General features: G+C 39.8%; 1 protein-coding gene across 1 annotated transcript in view; it reads right to left on the minus strand.

Annotated features, from left to right (window-relative positions):
- LOC134754963 (E3 ubiquitin-protein ligase UBR5) overlaps positions 1 to 22,696 on the minus strand; it is a 149,900-nt gene that overhangs the window by 39,225 nt on the left and 87,979 nt on the right. The window contains exons 24-35 of the mRNA XM_063691457.1: positions 21,688 to 21,842; positions 21,440 to 21,606; positions 20,897 to 21,142; positions 20,558 to 20,788; positions 19,944 to 20,122; positions 9,966 to 10,167; positions 9,197 to 9,375; positions 8,345 to 8,528; positions 6,952 to 7,109; positions 6,634 to 6,836; positions 5,973 to 6,138; positions 5,688 to 5,837 (exon numbers count right to left, since the gene is read on the minus strand). Coding sequence (XP_063547527.1) covers positions 5,688 to 5,837; positions 5,973 to 6,138; positions 6,634 to 6,836; positions 6,952 to 7,109; positions 8,345 to 8,528; positions 9,197 to 9,375; positions 9,966 to 10,167; positions 19,944 to 20,122; positions 20,558 to 20,788; positions 20,897 to 21,142; positions 21,440 to 21,606; positions 21,688 to 21,842 — 2,220 coding nt within the window. The remainder of the gene's footprint in view (positions 1 to 5,687; positions 5,838 to 5,972; positions 6,139 to 6,633; positions 6,837 to 6,951; positions 7,110 to 8,344; positions 8,529 to 9,196; positions 9,376 to 9,965; positions 10,168 to 19,943; positions 20,123 to 20,557; positions 20,789 to 20,896; positions 21,143 to 21,439; positions 21,607 to 21,687; positions 21,843 to 22,696) is intronic.

The raw sequence follows: 22,696 nt of genomic DNA on the forward strand, positions 1-22,696 counted from the left end.
TACCCTTTGGGTACGGAACCCTAAAAACAGAATAAAATAAATATTTAAGTGGGGCTCCCATACAACAAACGTGATTTATTTACCGTTTTGTGCGTAATAGTACGGAACCCTTTGTGCGCGAGTTCAACTCGCACTTGGCTGTTTTTTTTTTAATTTACTACCTATAAAATGTCAGGTCATTTCAAATATTTTTAATGTTGTTTGGAAGTTTGTTATGTTACTATACTATATTATAATACTATAAAAACAAATACAGTACTCGGATCAAAGTTTCTCAGTTGCAATTTACACGCACACAGTATAGCGTTTTACACGGCGCCTGCCGCACACAACGATAAAAAACCTCGTTGTCGCCGTCGAAAACGTGCGGAGCCGACCGACACAGGTCCGACCTCTTCAAGCTCTGCTGCGGTACTGAGATCGCCAGCGCGCGTCATCGGCAATATAGAGTAGTTTTCAAAAAATGCCAAAAAATTAAAGTAGAATTTGATAAACACAAATGTATACCAACAGTATAAGCAAACGTTGTAGATTGCTCGTGTATAAAAATGACTTCGGTACTAAGTAGATTTTCGTAGGAATTTACACTTGTTTCGAAGAGAAAATTCAATTCGTTTAACATTGATTTTCTCTTTCTTAAAAGCATGTAGGAAGAATATCATTCGATATTCCTAAAGTACAGGATATTAGTAATACAAAATATCCAACTTTAGCAGAGTAAACTTCTCAAAATTTACAAATAAGAGCTCACAATTCAGTGCTTGACGCGGTTTTTCGTAAACGACCATCAGAAAAACAATCATTACTAATTTAATTAGTCCTTTTTCTAAAATGTACAACGATATTCCTAAGGATAAGAAGACGCTCCTACTGGAACAAGTACTCTTTATTTCTAATAATGAATATCATCAATTTTACATTATTTCGACTTTTCTTGTAAGAACGCTCTTAAAAACAATTCCGATTATGGTAATAATGCTTTAAAATTTCTAGAAACATACAATTTATAATACATAAAATTCCTGACATATAATTTATATAGGCCCTACATATATAGCGCTAGCAATACGTAAGTTTTATAAAAATCTAATGTTAAAATATTTTAAATTATGCCTGTTTACATGATCCTGTATTATCGTAGATTCTATAAACGAATAATTGTCATTTCTAGCTGGTATATCAACTCTTACAAAAATGAATGAAATCCCACCAAAAACATTTCATGTAAAGTGTTGCCAAGACTAGGCGCATAAAGCTTTTACACTAAAAAGCTATCCCGTAGTAGGTACCAAGACCTCTTCCTTCCCAGCCTCTGCAGTAATGTACAATTAACGCCAAATACAGCGAGCGACTTGCGCGTCTTGCGCGTGCAAGGCGCGCGCGCGGCGCGAGGCGCAAGCAGCAGGTGCGGGCGGCGGCGCGCGTCGCAGCCAAGACGGTGCGCGCTGCTCATGTATGAGCTTAGATTCAGTCTGACGTATTTGCAAGCCTCAAGGATGTAAATGCTATGCAGTTAATTTTGAGTTTTTTAATAGTATTTTTCTCAAAAATGGACGGCAGTCGACGTTGCCGGTTAAAAAGTAGGTCGCGAAGTGCGTAGTTTATGGTCAGTCAAAAAATTTAAAAGTTAAAAACATTGCAGTCTCGATTTCAGGACTGCAATATTGCATACAAATTCCATTATTTGTCGAGTTCCAAACTTTTTAAAAGTTGAAGTGGCCATATCAAATGAAAGCATGCCAAACAGATGATCAGTACTTATTATTATAATGTTGGTACCGCGACTATTTAGGTGTCTCAAATAGGTTGGCGTACTTTCAGCAGAAAAATACACTTCTATTTTGAATTAAAAAAATAAAACGGCGGCAAAGCAAATCTTTTTACTTTTTTCTGTGAAAATATATACATAAGAATGTTGCTTCTGTAAAATATTTTTATTATATTTGTATTTATTGCGCCATTTTTGAGAAAAGCACTATATATGACTCGGCTGGAAGGCTACTTGCTGGCTTCGGATTCAATTACGGACTCCCAAGGTCGTCCGTTTAAAACGAATCCTCAGCCAGTAAGTAGCTACTTCCGAGCCTCGACAATAATGTACTATTACAGTACATATGGTCCTACTTTCTCGCACTAGTGCGATAATAAGCACATTACGTAAGTATGTGGAAAATTTAATGGGCCATATGTACTGTATGCACATATATGTATGCTTGAGTCGGAAGTGCCATAGACTATCCAGCGTTGAAAAGAGAAAGGTTGTAGCGTTGCATATGAAGTTATACGAGTAGAAAAAACATGATTGGAGACTAGGTGTTTTAGAATTCTGGCACTAAGTATGCGCTCAGGGTTTTTGACAGTGACACTATAGGAATCAACGATATTGGACGATTGCACTTTTATAATGCACTTAAACATCTGAAAACTTTCCCGTCAGAACGCAATCATGAATAGTCTTTTATACAATCGTGATATAATAGAGAGCTTTTCAGTAGAGTACCGTGTTTAAGCAACGAAGCTTTCTGAGTTGCTTAAGTTAAGGTACGAGATTGAAAAGCTTGATTATATCACTATTGTATACAATACTTTTTCTACGAGACAAAAAAATAATACTTTCAACTAGTAGAATCATATAAGTAAACAAACCAAAAGTATACAGCTAAGATACGCGAGCTGCCGCAGCCCGCGATACCTTCATACTCGTACGCGCCCCGGCCGCCAGGGCCGGCGCCCCCGGCGGGTTGGTCAACAACACCTCGTAACTCATGAGGCCCTGGTACCTGCTCCGCGCTAAATTCAATTTTAAGACAGTTTTTTTTTGATTTTGGCCACTGTAACCTATGGAGACTAACAAGCAACGCTAAGCGGTTTTCGTAGGGTATGGATGTTGCTATATGAAGGGTGTCACATGCGCGCTTCTGACTTATGAAGCAATTGTTTCTACTACAACATAAAATAAAATCTTTTTGTTGGCCAACCAATCACAAAGCAGATGCGACGCAGCAGCGTGTTTAAGTAGCCTAATTTGCATTTAATCGAGTCTCCTTAAACAAGAAATATTTTATCGAAATGTATGAAGTTCTATTTTAATAGTATTTTATACAATCGTGATATAATAGAGAGCTTTCCAGTCGAGTACCGTGTTTAAGCAACGAAGCTTGCTGAGTTGCTTAAGTAAGGTACGAGATTGAAAAGCTTGATTATATCACTATTGTATACAATACTTTTTCTACGAGACAAAAAAATAATACTTTCAACTAGTAGAATCATATTAGGTAAACAAACCAAAAGTTAAGATACGCGAATACTGCCGCAGGCCGCGATACCTTTGTACTCATAGGCGCGGCTCGGCCGCCGGGCCCGGCGCCCCCGGCGGGTTGGTCAACGACACCTCCTTGTAACTCATGAGGCCCTGGTACCTGCTCAAGCTAAATTCAATTTTAAGACAGTTTTTCTCGCTTTTGCCCACCAAATGTATTGAAGTTCTATTTTCAAAATTTTTATAATTGACTAAACCGTATCGATCAAATTCTTATGCTCGAGTCGGAAGGGCCATAGACTATCCAACGTTGAAAAGTGTAAGGTTGTAGTGTTGCATATGAAGTTGTAATACACAGATTATACTAGAAGAGTAGAAAAACAACTTTTATAATACTATAATAACTGCGTGGTAGGCGTAGCGTGCGTTCAGTAAAACGATCTCCTATTTTTTGTGAATATTCCATTCGAGATAGGATTAGAAAGTAGGAAATATAGTACGTTTTTATAGTGGTAAATAAACAGTACCTACTTAACATTTTTCAATAGGGGTTATTACTGCAATGTTTTGACGCCAGAGTGCAGCACTAGCACTTATCGTGAACCTTAAGAGTAAAAGAGTAACTTATCAGTTATCATTCTATGCCTTAAACAGTTTTTTGATAAGTTTTCACAGATAATTTTGTTACAAATAAATATGACATTGATGCATCAAGGGTAGGCCCTAGGTATGTTTGTACTAGTGGCGCCCCATTCGCAGAGTTTTGCGTAATATTCCCTTCTATACGCTCGAAACCTAGTTCTAAACAAAATATCGAAGAAAAAGAATCCATCAATGATTGTAGCGACTTTCACATCGTTATATGTATAGAGTTAGACCAAGATAAGTCTGCAACTATTTTGATAGCACACGCAGTGCAAACTTATTTTAAACTTCAAACTTCTATGAAATTATGATGTATAAATAACACTTGCACTGCATATGTTATCAAAATCGTCGCAGACTTTTCTTGTAATGCGTCAAATCCGGTAGTTCTGATATATTGCACACTTGTTTATGATGTCGGCTTATTGCGAGTCATTATATGTTTTCAGACAAACGAATTAATAAAGTTTTCAAACCTGTGTGACATGATACATCTAGGTGTACTGTTTAAAATTCACTACTCCCCCCCCCACCCCACCTTGAAATGCGTCCCCGTTGGTGGTTTTTTGACATTCTCACGAAAACTATAATAGATATCAAAAGTGTCAAGGACAGAATCCTCATTAAATTTGGAACATAAAAGGTTTCTTGTGTTTTTTTACAAATTGAACGGTATTCAAGCTATAACCTTAAAATAACAAAATAATCATACTCGTTTGACGACGTGCATTATATTTTCAAAACGGTTAGACCGATTTCATTGAAATATACCTAGAAATCACCACAGTGAAGTCAGCTGTCAACCAAAAAAAAAAACATTAAAATCGGTTCGTCTGTTTCGGCGCTACGAGGTCACAGGTATCTTAACGGTATTCACCTAGATGTATCATGTCATGCCACACAAAACTTTATTAATTAGTATCATTTTCCCATACATTGCTTACATAGAATGACTCCACTATCAATGAATAATCCAAGTTTGTGATTTCGAGCGCCGAACGCAACATGTCAAAAATCGAAAAAAAAACCCGCGAAAATGTCGGTTTATATTTATATTTGGGCGAATATAACCCTAAAGGACTAGTTTATGATAATACCTTCAAGACGTTTTTAAAGTAGACTAAATTTGCTACATTACGAGACTAGAATTGTCTCTGTAGATCTAACAGTTTCCGAGATAAAGCCTTTCAATTTTTTTATTGTAGTTTATATCATCTTCCTCGCGTTTATCCCGGCTTTTTGCCACGGCTTATGGGAGGAAGGGGTCCGCTTGGCAACTAATCCCGAGAATTGGATTACGCACTAGTTTTTACGAAAGCGACGGCCGTCGGACCTTCCAACCCCGAGGGTAAACTAGACCTTATTGGGATTAGTTCGGTTTCCTCACGTTGTTTTCCTTCACCGAAAAGCGACTAGTAAATATCAAATGATATTTCGTACATAAGTTCCGAAAACTCATTGGTACGAGCCGGGGCTCGAACCCACGACCTCCGGATTGAAAGTCGGACGCTCTTACCACTAGGCCACCAGCGCCAGTAATTGTAGTTTATATTTAATATAATTAAGAAATAAAGTTTCCGTATAAAACAACTAAGAGGCAGCGTTGGCGACTGCGTAAACTCGATCTCAGTCTGTCTCGCTCGCACTGACCGTGTATATTGGTGCGATAGAGTTCACGCAGTCGCTAAAGTAAATCTCAAATGCCGATTCTGTGATCTTCTAGACTATTCTAGAGTGTAATGTAATCTGGAATGATGTATAGTGATAATGATAAATTAGTAACCTTCTAGCGGGTTGTTGACGCCGGGCGGGGCGTCGCCGGAGGCGGGCACGGTGACGGGCTGCCGGGGCATCCCGAACAGCTCTTCGCGGCGGGCGTTGGGCTGCAGGAGCTGCGGCTGGTCGGCCAGCGGAAGCGCCTCTTGCATCGTCACTGCAAACATTAATGTTGTTACGTATTCCTCTGTATACACGTTATCAAATTATATATTTTTATTGAAGCTGTTTAAATCAAGCTTAGACTGAGCAATAGGTTAAATGTCAGTAGACTGTACTGCTAATATCTTACTGTTGAAAGGGTCCGGTGGCGGGCAGCCGAGACACAGCGTAGAGTCCGACCGCTGGAAAAAGTTGTGCGAGCGGCCGCGGGCGCCCTCGCTCTCGCTGTCGGACTCGGCGGCTGCGGCGCCTCCCACAACCATTTCCTCGTCGCCTTCCTCGTTCTCGTTTTCGTCCTGTGTAATTGATAATTTCAAAACGTGGGTACTAAGTAGCGGACAATCAAATTTTTTACATATAATATGGATACTAGGGATGACAATGTCCAAGGCGAAAATCAATCAAACAACCAAGACAAAACAAACGCCAAACCTTTTGCATTGTTTTTATACAAATCCGAGCCTAAAATTTTGTTAAGAAAATGTTATTAGTCATTAAATTATTATGTTATTTATATTAGTTTAGTTTATAGTTAATTTTAGGGTAATTTATTATTATGTACCTACTCGTATTGTTGTGACTTAGTTTTAGTTTAGTTTACTTTTTAGTTAATTTATTAATGTAATGTTTGAACTTTGTGCAATACTTTATGATATTGAAAAATAAATTATTTCATATTAAATTAATGAACTATATATATATATTACAAGAATTGATTTTAAACGGACGTGAAGAAGTCGTCTCGCAGACTCGACCCAGGATATCAAAGGCGCGAATGATTTTGGACTCACTGAAGACCATAGATGATGGTGGTGGTGCGGCTGCGGCTGTGCGGCGCGCATGTAGTAGACGAGCGCGTCGAGTACGTACGCCACGTGCTTGAGCGCGGCCACGTCCAGCACGGGCAGCTGCTCCGCGTGCTCGGCGCTGTGCGCGCGCAGCAGCGACAGGCAGTACGCCAGAAACTCGCGACGCGCACTGCCCGCCTCCACGCCTGCGTACACGTTCACGTACACACATAATTAGCATCAGGCATCCTTTAATATATATTTATTTATGAATACATGATTGTTTTCTATATACAGCCAAATAGTACCACCGAATTGTACCTTGTTCGCGGTCTCTTGTTCTAGGACCTTCAGAGAACCCTATAATGCGGGTTGCAGGGGAAGTAAAGGATGTGGCGCGCCGAACGGCAGGTGCGTTAGGCCGCCCGCTTTCCACTGTGGTTGTGCTTACGTTGTTGGATGTCAGTGAAGCACCGAATCTAAAAATAGTATTTATATCGTACACGTCAATTTCATTTTCAGTAATAAATACTTACTGATTATTATTCACAACGACGGGACTTAATTGCGTAAAATAAGTTTTAAATTTACCTAGTTTAGACCTGCAGCCATGGGCAGTGAAGTAGTGGAAGAGATATGCTGATGATGTTTTCTGTATTATGAAAGATGGAAAATGTGAAAGGAGTAACGGATAAGGTTGGCACAGTACTTGAGAATACTGTATACAGGAAGCCAACACACACGGATAGGTATTTGAGCGCTTTTTCTTACCACCATCCCCGACACTTACAATCAGTTGTCAGCTCGCTGGTGAACAGAGCACAAGATCTGTGTGACCCTGAATATTTAGAGAGCGAGATGTCGCATATTCAGGAGGTACTTAGGTGGAACGGGTATAAGGTGAGAAAGTGGCAACCCAGACGAAAAGCAAGTGAAGCGTCCTGATGTCTCCAGGCAACCGGCATTTTTACCTTATGTGAAAGGAGTAACGGATAAGGTTGGCACAGTACTTGAGAGGTACTCTATAAAGACAGTATACACCCCTTTATCCCAAATTGAAGGAAACCTGAGGTCACCGTAGGACATTATCCCGTTTCAGTCACCTGGCGTTTATAAAATTGATAGCAGTTGTGGTAGTTCCTACATCGGGGAAACGAAACGTACCATAGCGGAAAGAGTTAGGAGCATATCGCAGCTGTCAAGAATCGTGAGGTGAGCATTTATTAGTCAGAGCCAAACCACTGGATTGAGCTTCACAACCCTAGGAATACTTTCTACAGATCGTGGGTTTTATAGTAGAAATATCCGTGAAGCCATTGAAATCAGGGAACATACCTATAGAAATTTCAATCGAGACAAAGGTTTTAAGATATCATCCACATGGAACCCAGTCATTAGTAAATGTAAGAAGTAACAAATATTGAAAGTTGAAAAATCGAATATCGTGAGTGTTGTGTGTCGATCCGGTGAGCAAGACCAAGTGCGGGTAGTTCGCAAAACTCGCGCGCCTAGAAGATGTTGATGTCAACTTTAGCCAGTCTTCTCCGAGACCACGGGGACAACGCTGTCCTCGAAAGGTCGGAGGTAAATTTAAAACTTATTTTACGCGATTAAGTCCCGTCGTTGTGAATAATAATGAGTAAAAATCGTGAAAGTTTAAATCAGTGTCAAATACTTAGTGGACTAAATAAAGCAATCGGATGAATTGAATTACCTTAGTTGTGCCTCGGTAGCGTCCATTACAGTCACTAACCAATCCCATGTTGGTTTAAGTTGTCTCTCGAGATAGCATTGCAAGCGTAAAGCTTCGCGATATGAGAGTGGCAACATGCGAGGTATGGGCAACGAGACGCGCTCGTATTCCCATAGCAAATCGGCTATCTGCCGAATGACGATGCCTGTCGAACCAACATCAAACATTTAATGTTAATGATAATATATCAAAAGTTCCGTGAGACACAGACATATTAAACATATTAATAACGCTTCTCACTGATGACGCTCCTCGGTACAGAGTGAAACATGTCGAGCGGTTTTTGACTTAAAATACGTGAGGGACCCGTTAATATGTTTAATATGATAATATATTTATGCAACATATCGTAACAGTAGCACCATTGACGAGGATATTTATTATATAATAAGTAAATAACTCTTAGTAAGACACAGAATCCCGGAAATTTTATTTTATAACTCTTAGACCATAACATTTGCCAGCAACTTAAAACGTCATAAGCCACATTAAGGCAGCGTACTACGTAGGAGAACAACACGCGAACGCGAAGCGGCGCGGCGCGGGATGAATCAATCCCTTGATAGTGTCCTACGTGGGGGATCTCGTTGTGAACGAGAACGCCTTGGGCCCGCCGCGCCGCTTCGCTTCGCGTTCGCGAGTGTTCGCCTACGTAAGACGCAGCGTAAGCACTGTCATTTATTTGTATTTTTAGGGTCGACTAAAAACGGAGAGGCAGGCCAGTCGTCCATATCAAGTCGTGCATAACGGGTGTAATGTTACAAATCAACAAATGGTTTGATAGAAATACTCATTAAAATAAATGAGACGTACCGAAAGCCCTGGCGAGGTAGGAAGCGGTGGTAGAGGTAGAGTGCGGGTCGTGCGCGCCGGCGGCGGCGGCTGCGGCGGAGCGGCGCAGCGACGCGGGGTCGATGAACACCAGCGAAGAGCCACCCGCCAGCCGCACACCGCCCGCGCTGCTGCTAGTGCCGCGCGTGCTCTCGCGGGAACTACTTATATTATAACATTATAATTCAACTATTGCACTTTACTTACATCAACACTCTTGCAATAGTAAAAGCAACATTTCTTGTGGTAACTAATATTTTCTGAATAACAAAGATGTTCCTCCCACACCAAAATTAAATGCGAATACAAGTCGCTTGTCAGTAAGCAACTATTTCCATATAGCTTCAATTAGATATCAACAAGCGACAATGTGGTACCTTATGGTTGAAAACGAAACATATTATAAATCTTCCATGAAAGTAAATGTTAGATTAATACTTTACAGTATATTTAATTAACAACTTTATTCGATATTGTCACTGCGGGGATTGTGGGGTGGGGACGGCACCTTGCGACGATTTAATGGGGTTGGCCGGTTGAAATGTTTAGCAGATGGCGCCAGCATAGCTTGCCCTGTCAATCCCTAGAATTGTGTCAGTTTTGTTTTTTTAATGCACTGGATGCCAGCCCCATAGAAAAAGGGGCAAGCTATGATGGCGCCATCTCTGCAAACCTATGACAGTTGCCAACCGCATTAGCGTTCAAAAGCATCATTAGCGGTCAACGATGAGATGAGAGCAAGCTACAGTACCGTATGGCCCACTGCATGGAGTGTGGCGCGAGGTTGGGGCGAGAGGGCGGCGCCGCGCGGCGCTCAAGCGTCTCTCCGTCGTGCAGCGGCGGCTCGGCCTCAGCGTCCTGCTCGTCCGTCTCGCCCGCCTCGCTGTCCTCGTCCTCGGGCTGCGTCGAGTCGCCGCTCTCGTCTTCTGGGTATAGAAGAAGAGAAGCTATTCCTGACAAACAAAATGTTCTGTTCTGAGAGGACTCAGTCCGTATACAAGTGATACCGCTCTCCAAGTTCATTTTATCGGGAAACACGTTGCGTGTGGTGGTCCTACCCAACGAAGTAGAATAACTATAGAAGACTGACGAGCTCAAAAATGACCCCACGGCTACTGTGCCGAAAACGAATCGACTGTGCCGCGCGCGCGCGGAATTTGACAGCTTTAGTACGACAGCGGCCTTCTGTGGCATGACATGTCAGCTTGTCAGCCCATATAAAATAATAATTCGGAAAGCCACATAAAATGCCTTCTTGTCCGGGAAAAGGGTGCCGCAACAATTCAATAAAACACAAGAAAAAGGATGGGATTAATTGGTTTGTGTAAATTTAATTCCTAAACACGATAAATATTTTTTTATATTAGCAGACTGTTGAAGACTAATACGCTAAACCAAATGTCGTAACTCTATACTAGTTTCATAATGACTTATGCCTTTTTGATACGGGGTGGCAGAATGAGAATAGCGTTATGCAACATACCTATCTATGACAAAGTTGGCTATTGATTTTATTTTAAAGCAACAAGCAACTCCGAGTATTTGTTATTATGCAAAATATTAAGGATGGTGCAAATTTTGTACCGGTAAACTTCTTGTTTTATTTATTCTAGTTTCCCAAAGGACCCGGAACAGAAAATTCTTTGGACAGATACTGTTACTTTAGAGAGTCAGGAACCAGATTTATCCCCTAGCGCCCAACCACGCGAACTAGCACAATCGGATGGTCTCACCTCGAAATCCTTCCAAAGATATGAAATTTGGTATGTATGTTAATTATAGGTCTCTTTTTCATGTCTACACTATTTGACATTTGGGGACCTCGAGGAATCGCAACCATCTTGGAAAATATGTACCATCCTGGAGAAATTTGCGTTTTACTCTAAATATACGTTCTCTATGGAAATATGGTGTAAGGCAACATTAAAGCTTATTAAATTCTACACAAAAAAAGTCCTAGATAACTTTGCGGAAAAAATACATCTTGTTATAGAAAATAATAGTTGAATCCAGATTTAGCGCTTATACCCTTTCAGGGGATATTCTCTTAATATGAAACTTGGAGGAATATAAATTCCACTTTTGCCTATACATTTGTACACGTTCTACTCCAATATCAACATTTTACTCGACTGCGACTTAAACAGAAAGTAGGGTTATGGGTTTAAATACTGAAAATCAGTACACCCTGTAGCTCAGGACACTGGACGGATTTTTTTAAATGACATATCGATAGATTCCTCTTGCCCTACACAACCTGTTTACACCGGTTTTATTAAAGAAAAATTAATACAGCCTTGAATAGCCGCCGAATAGTAAATGATATTTTTACTTCTAGCGCCTAAACTATTGAGTGGATTTCAATAAAATAGACATCAGTAGATCCATAAGTGGTACACGAGTGCTATGCAATACAAATTTACTAAAATAAATGGAGACAACATGTGTAAATCTTAAAAATGTGACTACAAAAATAGAATTTAGGTCTTAAATAGGGTTTAAACAATAGTGACACTAATGAAATTTGACACCTACAATTTCAGGGATCCCTGTTTGCGTGTCATAAAATTGGAGCTTCGGGGACCACGGGGATCAAACGCCATCTTGAAAAGTATGTCTTTTTTGGTTTTTCTTTTTTTTTTCGGAATATCTGGGTTTAATGTGAATACTGTGTATGGCGAAACGAAAGCTTATTAAATTCCACACTAAAAAGTTATACCACACCATGTCCCAAAAACGAAGCCTTTTTCTACAAGTTACATCAGTAGATGTCTATTTTATTGAAATCCACTCAATAGTTTAGGCGCCAGAAGTAAAAATATGATTTACTATTCGGCGGCCATTCAAGGCGGCTGTATTAATTTTTCTTTAATAAAACAGGTGTAAACAGGTTGTGAAGGGCAAGAGGAATCTACCGATATGTCATTTAAAAAAATGTATGTAAATGTACGTGTACAAATGTATAGACAAAAGTGGAATTCATATTCCTCCAAGTTTCATATTAAGAGAATATCCCCTGAAAGGATATAAGCGCTAAATCTGGATTCAGCTATTATTTTCTATAACAAGATGTATTTTTTCCGCAAAGTTATCTAGGACAGCGACGATTTTGTATATAATTACCCTAGAAAAGTGTTTTAAATAAAATTGAGAAACGTTGACCACTGGCATTTTATAATAGTTTGTATGTACTGACACTGTTCCAAAATACATACGCATTAATATTATATTTCAACTTTTGATTGCACCGATATACTCATAATATAAAGTTTTGACATGCGTGCGTAATCTTAACAATAAATACGCGTCAAAATAATAATTACAGGAATTGGTTCCCTGTTGGTTAGTATCATCCTTGTAAGGTTTGACAACGCCAAAATATTGTAACGCCGCGCAAGAGGTTTGGCGCATAGAATTTTATTATAGCCAATCACAACTTTTTTTTTTACAGCGGGAAATTGTTTATTGGATATAATTAAAAGCTGGATATATTAACCTTTTTTGAGCTAAACTTATTAATAGAGAAGGGATAGCTGTCAGTGTCAGTGTGGCTGGGGTCATTTTTGGAAAGCATTTTTCTATGGAGAGCGATGTCTATTTATGTTCCGTCGCCGGTCCTACCACCGTCTTACCATTCGGAATAAGTTAACCTAGTAAAGGAGTTAGTTAGGCATCATAATAATGAAAATGCTTGTTCACAGGCCAACCAATTGTTTTTTTTTATATCTAGTTGCCAAAGGGTTACGTCTGCTGGCGTCTGTTTTTATTGTCATGATTTTTATAGGGTTTATTTGGTGCAAATTAACTTTGTGGCAAATCAAGAGAACAGTGTAGTTTCCGAAACCATTGTTTTGGCCACGAATTTATAAACTAGTGGATATGAAATAACAGCTATTTAGTATGAAAACCAGTGTCGCCAAACTCACACATTCATAGTTAAGTACAACACGGCATACATTAATAGCAACTTTCCATTCCAATAGGGTTTTACAGGTTGACATTTTTAGAATGAATATCAACTGTAGGTAACATATACCACGGTCTAAAATAATGTCCAAGTTATGAAAATAATATGTTCTTTAATTATTTCACAAAAGCTCGCCTAACACTAATCTAATGCTCCTACTCAACACTAGATGGCGCTTTAATAAACTAAAAAAAAATTTGCTTACTTATCATACGCAAGTGAAGGGCTAAAGACAACGGTATAAGTAAGCTCTCCGATTACGCATATTTTGTTACGGAGCTTACGGCCACGTTACACTGGTGGGTCCGAGATATCTACACAGCTTCGAGTAGCCAGCTGTTAAGAACTGTCTAAAGCTCCCCATTCACACTCCTACCTCGCAGTCCGCCTTGCAGGACTGCGGAGCAGGATTTAGCTCACACACTATTCTGCTTAGCCGTCCATGACCATGCAGAGGGCCTACCACGAAAGACGAAATTTCGTTATCTGCCTCCCTATTATCGCTCTTGTGATAAACTAGAATATCTGGTGATAGAGAGGCAGATAAAGAAATTATGCTTTTAGTTTTTCGCGGTAGGCCCTCGTGTCGGTGCTCTTGCAATTGCGTTATGTGCTATTTCTAAAAAAAATAGCTATTTTTGTGATTTTTGATCACATAAAAAAAAATCGTATGCTTGATTGCCACCGACGTGGTATAAAAAAAAAACATACACAGCGAATTCCTTTATATATTTCAATAAAGCCCATGTTTTCCATTTTAAACAAAATGGCTGACTGCAGTCCCGCATTACATTCACGGTCCAAATCACTACATGGCATACCATCCTGCGCGGCGGACTGCAAGCGGTGGGCGGGGCTTGTAGGATTTGTACACGGAGTAGGATGGAGATGGCAAGTGGGCGTTCCCGTCTATCCGACAGTTAGTAGCGAGCGACTCACTTTATGCACAGACTATGCTCAGTTGTTGTGTAAACTTCATGACATTCACGTCATACGTACGCTCGTCTAACAAAAATTGATAATTTAATTTAAAATACCGTATTGTGGAGTATTAAGCTGCAGAAATCACAGCGGTTTAAAAAATCTTTCACGTGGAGGTATTTCCTATCCACGGTGGTTATTTCTTTAAATATAATCCGATAAATCTGTTTAAATTACATTATTTGTTCATAATCCTTTGTTTATCTGGAATATTCGCTATCCTGAATGTCAAATAATTTCGCTACTCAAATGCTGCGCAATGTCGATATTTATATCGATAAAGTTAAATTAATGATATTTCAAGTTTGATGTTTGGTTCGGTAATAAATTATTACTAGAGACCCGTTGCGGCGTCAACACGCCGCTAGAGTATGGTTCTAAAAGTTAGGTTGCCTGTCCACTGGAGCGGAGCGGTAAGCGGGAAAAAAATCCAGCAATAGAATTTCATTAAAATTTCAAAGCGGAGATTTTTCCTCGCTCATCGCTCCGCCACCTCGCTCCGCTCCTGTGGACAGGCAGCCTAAGACTGAACGCTTAATGAAATCAGGAAATGTGACGTCTTCAGATGAATCACTGGCTGTCACTATCTATTTGATGCTGACTATACCCACAGAATATGAAATCTTATACATAATTATCCATACTAATATTATAAATGCGAAAGTCTGTCTGTCTGTCTGTGTGTTACCTCTTCACGCTTAAACCGCTAAACCGATTTAGTTGAAATTTGGTATACAGATAGTTTGAGTCCCGGGAAAGGACATAGCCCATACCCCTCAAGGGGGTAAAAAGGGGGGTGGAAATTTGTATGGGGAATCAATAACCGCTCAACCGATTTAGAACCGATTTAGATGAAACTTGGTATGGGGATGGTTTGAGCTGTGGGAAATGATATAAAATAACTTTTATCCCCGAAATCATCCCTTAAGGGTGTAAAAAATGGGGTGGAAATGTATAGTGTGGACCAATTTGGGGGTGAAAAAAGGATGGATTAAAAAGCAGATTTGTTTAAGAATTAAGATACCCAAATTACTAATTCCACGCAGACGAAGTCGCGGGCAAAAGCTAGTTTCTTATAAAATGGCGACACGTTTGTATAATTTTAGCGTATTATATTTCGGTCGCGTAGCACCTACCAGCATGTTTTGTGATCGTTAGTTTTGATGCAAAAAAGACATAATTATTGTCTATCTTTTCGCATCTTTCTAAACTAAAAATCATGATACGCGATCGCGATATGATACGGTAAATCAAGATTTCGTGGATAGGATGCCTTCTTGTCATTTGGCTCTCATGCCTAAAATTTCATAGGGCTAGAGTATAATTTATATTTAATTCTCTTTTTCCTATTATTCATGAGACTGAAGTTTACAAACATTTTACAAACATTCCGTGACATTCCGTGTCTGGGCTATACCGCGAAAATCGAAGTTCAAATTGCGGGCATCTTTCTCTGTCACTCTTATTACGCCTTCATCGGAGTAAAAGAGAAAGATCCCCGCAATTTGCGAATTTCGGTTTTCGCGGTAGACCCTCTGACCTAATAATAGACGTAGTTATAGACATGAAACCGAGCGACCAGGGGTAAGAGAAAGACATATTCATGTATTGACAGTTTCATGTATGGCAGCATAATCCTTTTTAGGGTTCCGTACCCAAAGGGTAATAACGGGACCCTATTACTAACACTCCGCTGTCCGTCTGTCTGTCACCAGGCTGTATCTCACGAACCGTTGAATTTTCACAGATGATGTATTTATGTTGCCGCTATAACAACAAATACTAAAAAGTACGGAACCCTCGGTGGGCGATTCCGACTCGCACTTGGCCGGTTTTTTCTCTTTTACTCTTATAAATTTCGGTATTTCGCCATCGCCTCCATTTCATTCGGCATTTTTTCATGGTCGGGTTATGCCATCATAGCAAACCCGATCATGAAAAAATGCCCGGTCGGTGATAAAGATAAAGCATGGCACTATTTTCTCTTTCCTCTTATAGGAATCGCAATAAGACTATCTTTCTCTATCAAAGAGTGTCAGGCCCTTGAACCTAATTTACTTTTTTTTAAATTTACTTTTTTGAAAGTATGTACAACGACTGGACCGCGACCTTGGTAATGTCAAAATATCTCTTTCTCGCTCTCGGCGTACGGCAGCCCACCTTAAGCGCCTAACACATTACCGCACCGCACTGGTCATTGTGCGATGCACCTATAAGTAAGAGCGAGAAAGAGATATTGCTTTCTCGCTCTTACTTATGGGTGCGTCACACAATGACCTTGGTGCGGTGCGGTAATGTGTTAGCCGCTTTATAGCCGTATTTAACAGACTATCTTAAAAGCCGTTAGACTACCACACCTCACCGCGACCTTGGTGCGATGCGGCGCACGTATCGATAGTGCGCAAGGTGGTCACCGTACGTACGTTAAGGACACAGCTATAAGTTAGAGCGAGAAAGAGATATTTTGACCGCACCAATACGGCTTTTCGAGATATTCTCTTTCTCGCTCTCACTTATGGGTGTGGCGCACCAAGATCGCGGTGCGGTGCGGTAGTCTGTTACGACTTTTACACACGATCGCACATACGCCGCACTGCACCAAGGGCGCGGACCGATGCGGAAAATGGGGTTTGCCGGTCGAAATAATTAACAGAGGGCGCCAGCATAGCTTGCCCTGTCAATCCCTAGAATTGTGTCAAATTTTTGTTTTTTTAATGCCCTGGATGCCAGCCCTTTAAGCCAAATCTTATAGAAAAAGAGGCAAGCTATGATGGCGCCATCTCTGCAAACCTTTGACAGTTGCCAACCCCATTGGCTGACCGTTTACCTTAAAGATCCGACATCATTTAACATCCTCATAAGAACAAACCTCGCCGTACGTGCTTTTTGAAGTAAATATAGATGCTTTTCCCCACCGATTTGTATGGTTTATGGTGGCTTGGTGGGCTACAAATTCTGTCCCTCACGGGCGCACGCGGTACGCTACTTCTATATGCCACCTTCTATGTGCCAAGGCAACAATAAAATAAACATGTGTCATTTTGATGAGTACGAAGTGGATTAGAACGTAGTGATTATATGCTCTTTGATGTGGATGACACATGTCTGACATGTTGTCAAACGTAGTGATTATATGCTCTTTGATGTGGATGACACATGTCTGACATGTTGTCAAACACAATAATAAAATTTTATGGTGTTTTAATATAATTTTTAGTGTGGTGTATGCATGTTACAGTCTCAAAACAAATATTTGAATGGATTAGATACCTTACATACATTGGATATAGGTTTGAGTTCAATTCAATCTCAAGTCAGAACAAAGGTCACGTGGTACATTTTTTCAAATTAACTTTTTAGTACTTTTTCGGGAAAAAATCCAAAAACTAAGAGCTTATTGCAAATCTGTAGCATGAGACGAATCTAATGACATATAATTTATTAAAATCGAACCATAACTGTAGATCTGATGGGATGAACAAAAATCGGCCTCGCGTAATATTATATATAGATTTTAGACAAGTTTCTAATTATTATTTGGGATAATCAATGTCTAAGTAAATATGGCAGCAGCTCTGGTCATCAAGCACTAAGTTAAGTCGGGGTCATTTCATGGCAAGATTTCAAACCTTTGTATTCCTTTACATACGTTTTTGTTTTTTACACCCATCATATTTTCATCGTTAATATAATTAGACTAGGTACTTAATGTACTTATGCGTACAATGCATGCAATGAGCCATGAATGAACGATTTATATTTTCTATTTCTTTATTATGAATTATTTTAGGTTCCCAAAAGATGCCGATATTAAAAATAAATGGACCAATGCCACTGGGCAAGAAAATTAGTTTCCGCAAAAATATAGCACCATTTGCTCGGAGCATTTCTTAGAGAAAGATTTCTGGGGATAAAATTGCCATACATCTCATCTAGCGTCCACACGCCTAAAACTTAATTACTAATTTAGTAATTATTAGTGACATTCGGGCTCACTAAACTAATAAAAAGTGTTCCGTACCACACAAACTAGCGTCAAATATTGGAATTTTGCTGCCCCCCTTCCTGATTTGATAGGTCACAATCTTACAATCAAATCAAGTGGGATCGATGAGCCAGTATCATGTATGCTTTCACACCATACAATTAATTTGACAATTTAATCAGGTTGTCCCATCTAGATTGGCCTTAAATGCTGGTACAAGTAAATATATTGTTAAAGACGAATACTTACCTATGTGAGTAATTGCAGATTTGTGATTACAACATAACAGCAATACCGAGTTAATAGACTTTAAAGAACTATGATTTTATCTATTTGACTTTAAGATATATTTATTGTTCACATTAACAACCTAGTTGGTAAATAAATAACAAACAAATTTCTAGTTAGATATTTGTTGTACTGTTCTACATATTATTTTTCACACAATCACGATTATCACTACCTATATTATAATCATAAATAAAGTATCATCTAAATGTGTTAAAACATACGGTAATGAAATATCAATACCTAACCGAACACACAAATATCAATAAAACACTCGGATTACACTGTCCCCTCCCTATGTCGAATAAAAAGAAGTTCCCAACGGTTAGCTACTCGCAGGCGTGTAGAGATCTCGAAAACACCAGTGTAACGTGACCGTGAGATCCGTAACAAACCATGCGTAATTAGACCTTACTTATACTGGTTTTTTTAGCCCTTTTCTCGCCTGTAATAAGTAAGTGATTTTAAAACTATATAAAATAACGCCATCTGGTGTTAAGTAGTTGTATTAGGTGAACGTTGAGCGAGCTTTTGTAATATGAATGAGATAATGAAAGAGTCATATGTCATATAACTTTGACATTATATTTTAAACCGTCACATGTAGCCTACAGTTGATATTCGTTCGAGAAATGTCCACCGGTAATAACCTATTGTGGTATGGAAAGTTGCTACGAATCAGAAAATTTTTGTGTGTGACGTATTTTAACGTAGCTATGAATGTGTGTTTAGCGACACTGGTTTTCATACTAAACAGCAGTCATTTCACATCCACTAGTTTCATACTTTCAGGCATCCTACCTGGGTGTTGCAGGACGCCATGTAGTCCGCCACCCCATACACAATCCTACATAATGAGGCGGACTACCATGTAGGAGTGTGAATGGGGGGCTTTACACACCAGTGACGGCAGTGACGTCCGAAAACTAAAGTTCATATGTGACTGTAAGCTTCCCATTATATAACACTATTTCCCATTCGCCGTAGCATTGAGTAGCGTAAGTTATTTGACATTTAGGATATCGATTATTCTAGACAAATATAAAAAAAGAGTATGAAATCTTAAGTTCTTAGAAATACAATAGAATTTTATTAACCTATTACGTACATAATGCCAAACAAACTGTATTTTTGTGTTTATCAGGTTACATTCTTAAATAATATTTTCTGGTTACAGGAAATACCTCCGGGTGAAAGATTTTTTATTTAGCTATTATTTCTGCAGCTTAATACTGCACAATACGGCATTTTAAATTTAATAAATAATATTTTGTTACATAAACATACGTGTCACATGAATGAACGTCATTCAACGTATGTCGTTAACAAAACCACTGATCATAGTCTGTGCATAAAGTAAGTCGATCACGACAATATGTACAGTACACGGGAACGCCCACTTGCCATCTCCACCCTACTCCGTGGTTTTGGTTTACAGGAAAATAAGTCGACGTGCAGTGTATATACAATACATATAAATATTAAGTATATACAAAGTAGAAGTGTACCTCCGTCAGACCCTTGTGCCGCACCAGTCTGCACGCTGCGCTGGGCCGGATCCGCGTTGTCTTGGTCGTCTGAGTCACTCTCAGTTTCGGCTTCAGCCAGTAAGTCTAATTCGCTTTCGCTCTCCCCTCCTTCTGCACGCTCTGTGCCGTTTTCCACTACCACGTGTTGATCTTGACCTCTGAAAGCAAAACAAATAATCTTCAATAGAAAAAAAAACGGCTTCTAGAAACAGTTGTCAAAAATGTTGCTTTAATAACTTAACTTGATAACAAACTTAACAAAGAATAAGAATACATATCGTAAAGTACTTGGTGTTTCGTTCTGGTCTACATCAGCTTTCAATATAAAAAAAAAAATTTTTTTTTTAAATAGGTTGAAAAATTACTGTCACAAATACGAAAAAAAAATACAACCAAATTGAGAACCTCCTTTTAGAATTTTGAAGTCCGTTAAAAAGTAATACATAGTGTCAATAAACTGCCTTTGCTTAATATTTTTATTAGTGGTATCCGCTATCCTTTTTATGTGCTCTCAAATTGGACAGGCAAAAGATAAGTGACCGTCGGAGAGCATTTACTTCTTGCCAAGCAATATCATGAAGCGTAATGATTACCTATCACCCATCGGATCATCGTGGTGCTGATTATCAGTGGGAGGGACGGGCGCGGCCGCGTTGGGCTCGTCGGTCTCGGAGGCATCGTCGTCGCCGCCCAGCGCCTCGCCAGCGACCTCGTCGGCGTACTCGGTCGCGACCGGCGTCGACGACCTGTCGGCTACTAACGTGGAACTGCCCATCGACGTGCCTCCTGTGCCTGCATCGCGACCCGCAGCTGCGTTCGACTCTCTGAACAATACATCGCGCGTTACATAAGCATGTTGCGATTATGATTTCCACAATATATTGCCCATTCAATGTACAGAACATAATCTTACACAAATGTAATAAACTTACCGGCGGGAGTGCGCAAGGCGTGATGCCGCAGTAGATAGTGGCTCTACTCCGAATAAATCTTCACTTCCGTTAACAAGATCTACGAATGTCGTCGCCAGAGGGAATGGGGCCGTAGGACGCACGACGCCCAAACGCACAGGGGCGAGTAGGGCATCCGCCGCCTCGACCAGCTCTTCAACTGCTAGAGCCACTAAAGCGGCGAACACGCGCCGACACCGAACCAATGACGATGTTATCGAAAGCGGCCTAAAACAACATTACATTTTCTGGTATCTGTAGGTAACCAAATATATACCTATCTATACAAGTAACCGTCAAAAATTGTTTTGATAGAGACTTTTATTGCCGACTGATTTTTTTTCCTTTGCGTGTCTATCAAGTACTTCTCTAGATCTTTCTAATGATCCGAAACTCAATGTGTTCATGTTTTTCCATCAAAGAGTTCCTTTGGCTAATCTTCTTATTAAATAAAACTATGAAAACACACACAAGGTTTATAAAAGTGTGTAAAAACACCTAAAATATATATTTTTTTCAACATACCCTTTCTTTTTAGCGGCACCTGGAGCCATTTCTACGCTAAATATGACAAATATCCGAGCAACAGAGCGTACAAATCTGCGCGCCACTTCACGCGCTCTTTCCGGGCGCCCAGGGATCGTTTCGTTCTGTTGTTCTCTTATCAGCGTATTCAGAAGTGTATCAAGCATCTAAAACATGGTTTATTAGTCAATATATATATAGTCGTGGGACACTTGTATTTTTTTCCTTTGAGTGTTAGAAGAGGTTACCTCGTTGGTGCATTTGACAATGAGAGCATGAGTGAATTTGTCAAGTAAGGTGGTGCCGGACTGGTGCGGCGCGGGGCTGCCGGGGCGGCTGTCCCCCTCCCCGACTGAGCAGTTGGCGCCGCATGACACGGCTGCTTCCACCGCCGCCCAGTCGCCTACAAAACAAATGTTTATATTTAAGTACCGTTTTAACTAATGCCTATTTAAAAATAGTACATTACTACTGCTGGGAAGTAAGGGGTTGCCGGCCGAATGCATATAGATAGTTATGAGGCCGAGAACCCCTTTTCACGCCGATGTATGTAGTATGTACCTATAGTGCTTTTCTCAAACATGCAATGAAATAAATAAAGAAATCTCCACGAAATCAAAGTTTTAATTCTAAAGAAACAAAAGTAAACTAGGTACAAAATATAACTACCACCTGTACCTATCTTTATCACATTTATTTTACACATGTAGTTTATCAATTTATTACACAAATTTTCAAAATATAGTTACTGGTAGAAGAGCCGGCAGTAAAGTTTCGAACCAACGTGATACCGCGATGAGATGCACAATGGTTTCCCATAAAACTGATGCTAAGTCCGAATTTGATAGTCTGCCACGGCGGAACTAGCCGAAAGTACAAAAAAAATAGCCACTTCCGGTGCGAAAAAGGGGGGGTCATTTAACCTATCTGATACTGCAATAAAAGCTATGGCATCAGTTAGAAATTTACTGGTAGATACAGAAAAGCGAAATCTGCCAGTACGATTCCTGCCGGAAGTGCTTGGCATACGCTCTCAAAGGTGACCATCGGGACCCCTAAATTAACCCATCTGATACCAGCATGAAACCAATTCCAGTCGGTAGATATGAACCTTCTCTTCAGGAATATATAAGTCTGCCAGGGCGCTTTCAGCCGAAACACCTTGACATACGAGATTATGTGAGCAACATCCGTGGAACCCGTATTTTGGAATTGTACAGATTACAGACATTTTAATTATTGCAGGCTTATGATTTA

Source organism: Cydia strobilella, chromosome Z (assembly GCF_947568885.1).
Source record: "Cydia strobilella chromosome Z, ilCydStro3.1, whole genome shotgun sequence".
Classification (NCBI taxonomy): domain Eukaryota; kingdom Metazoa; phylum Arthropoda; class Insecta; order Lepidoptera; family Tortricidae; genus Cydia; species Cydia strobilella.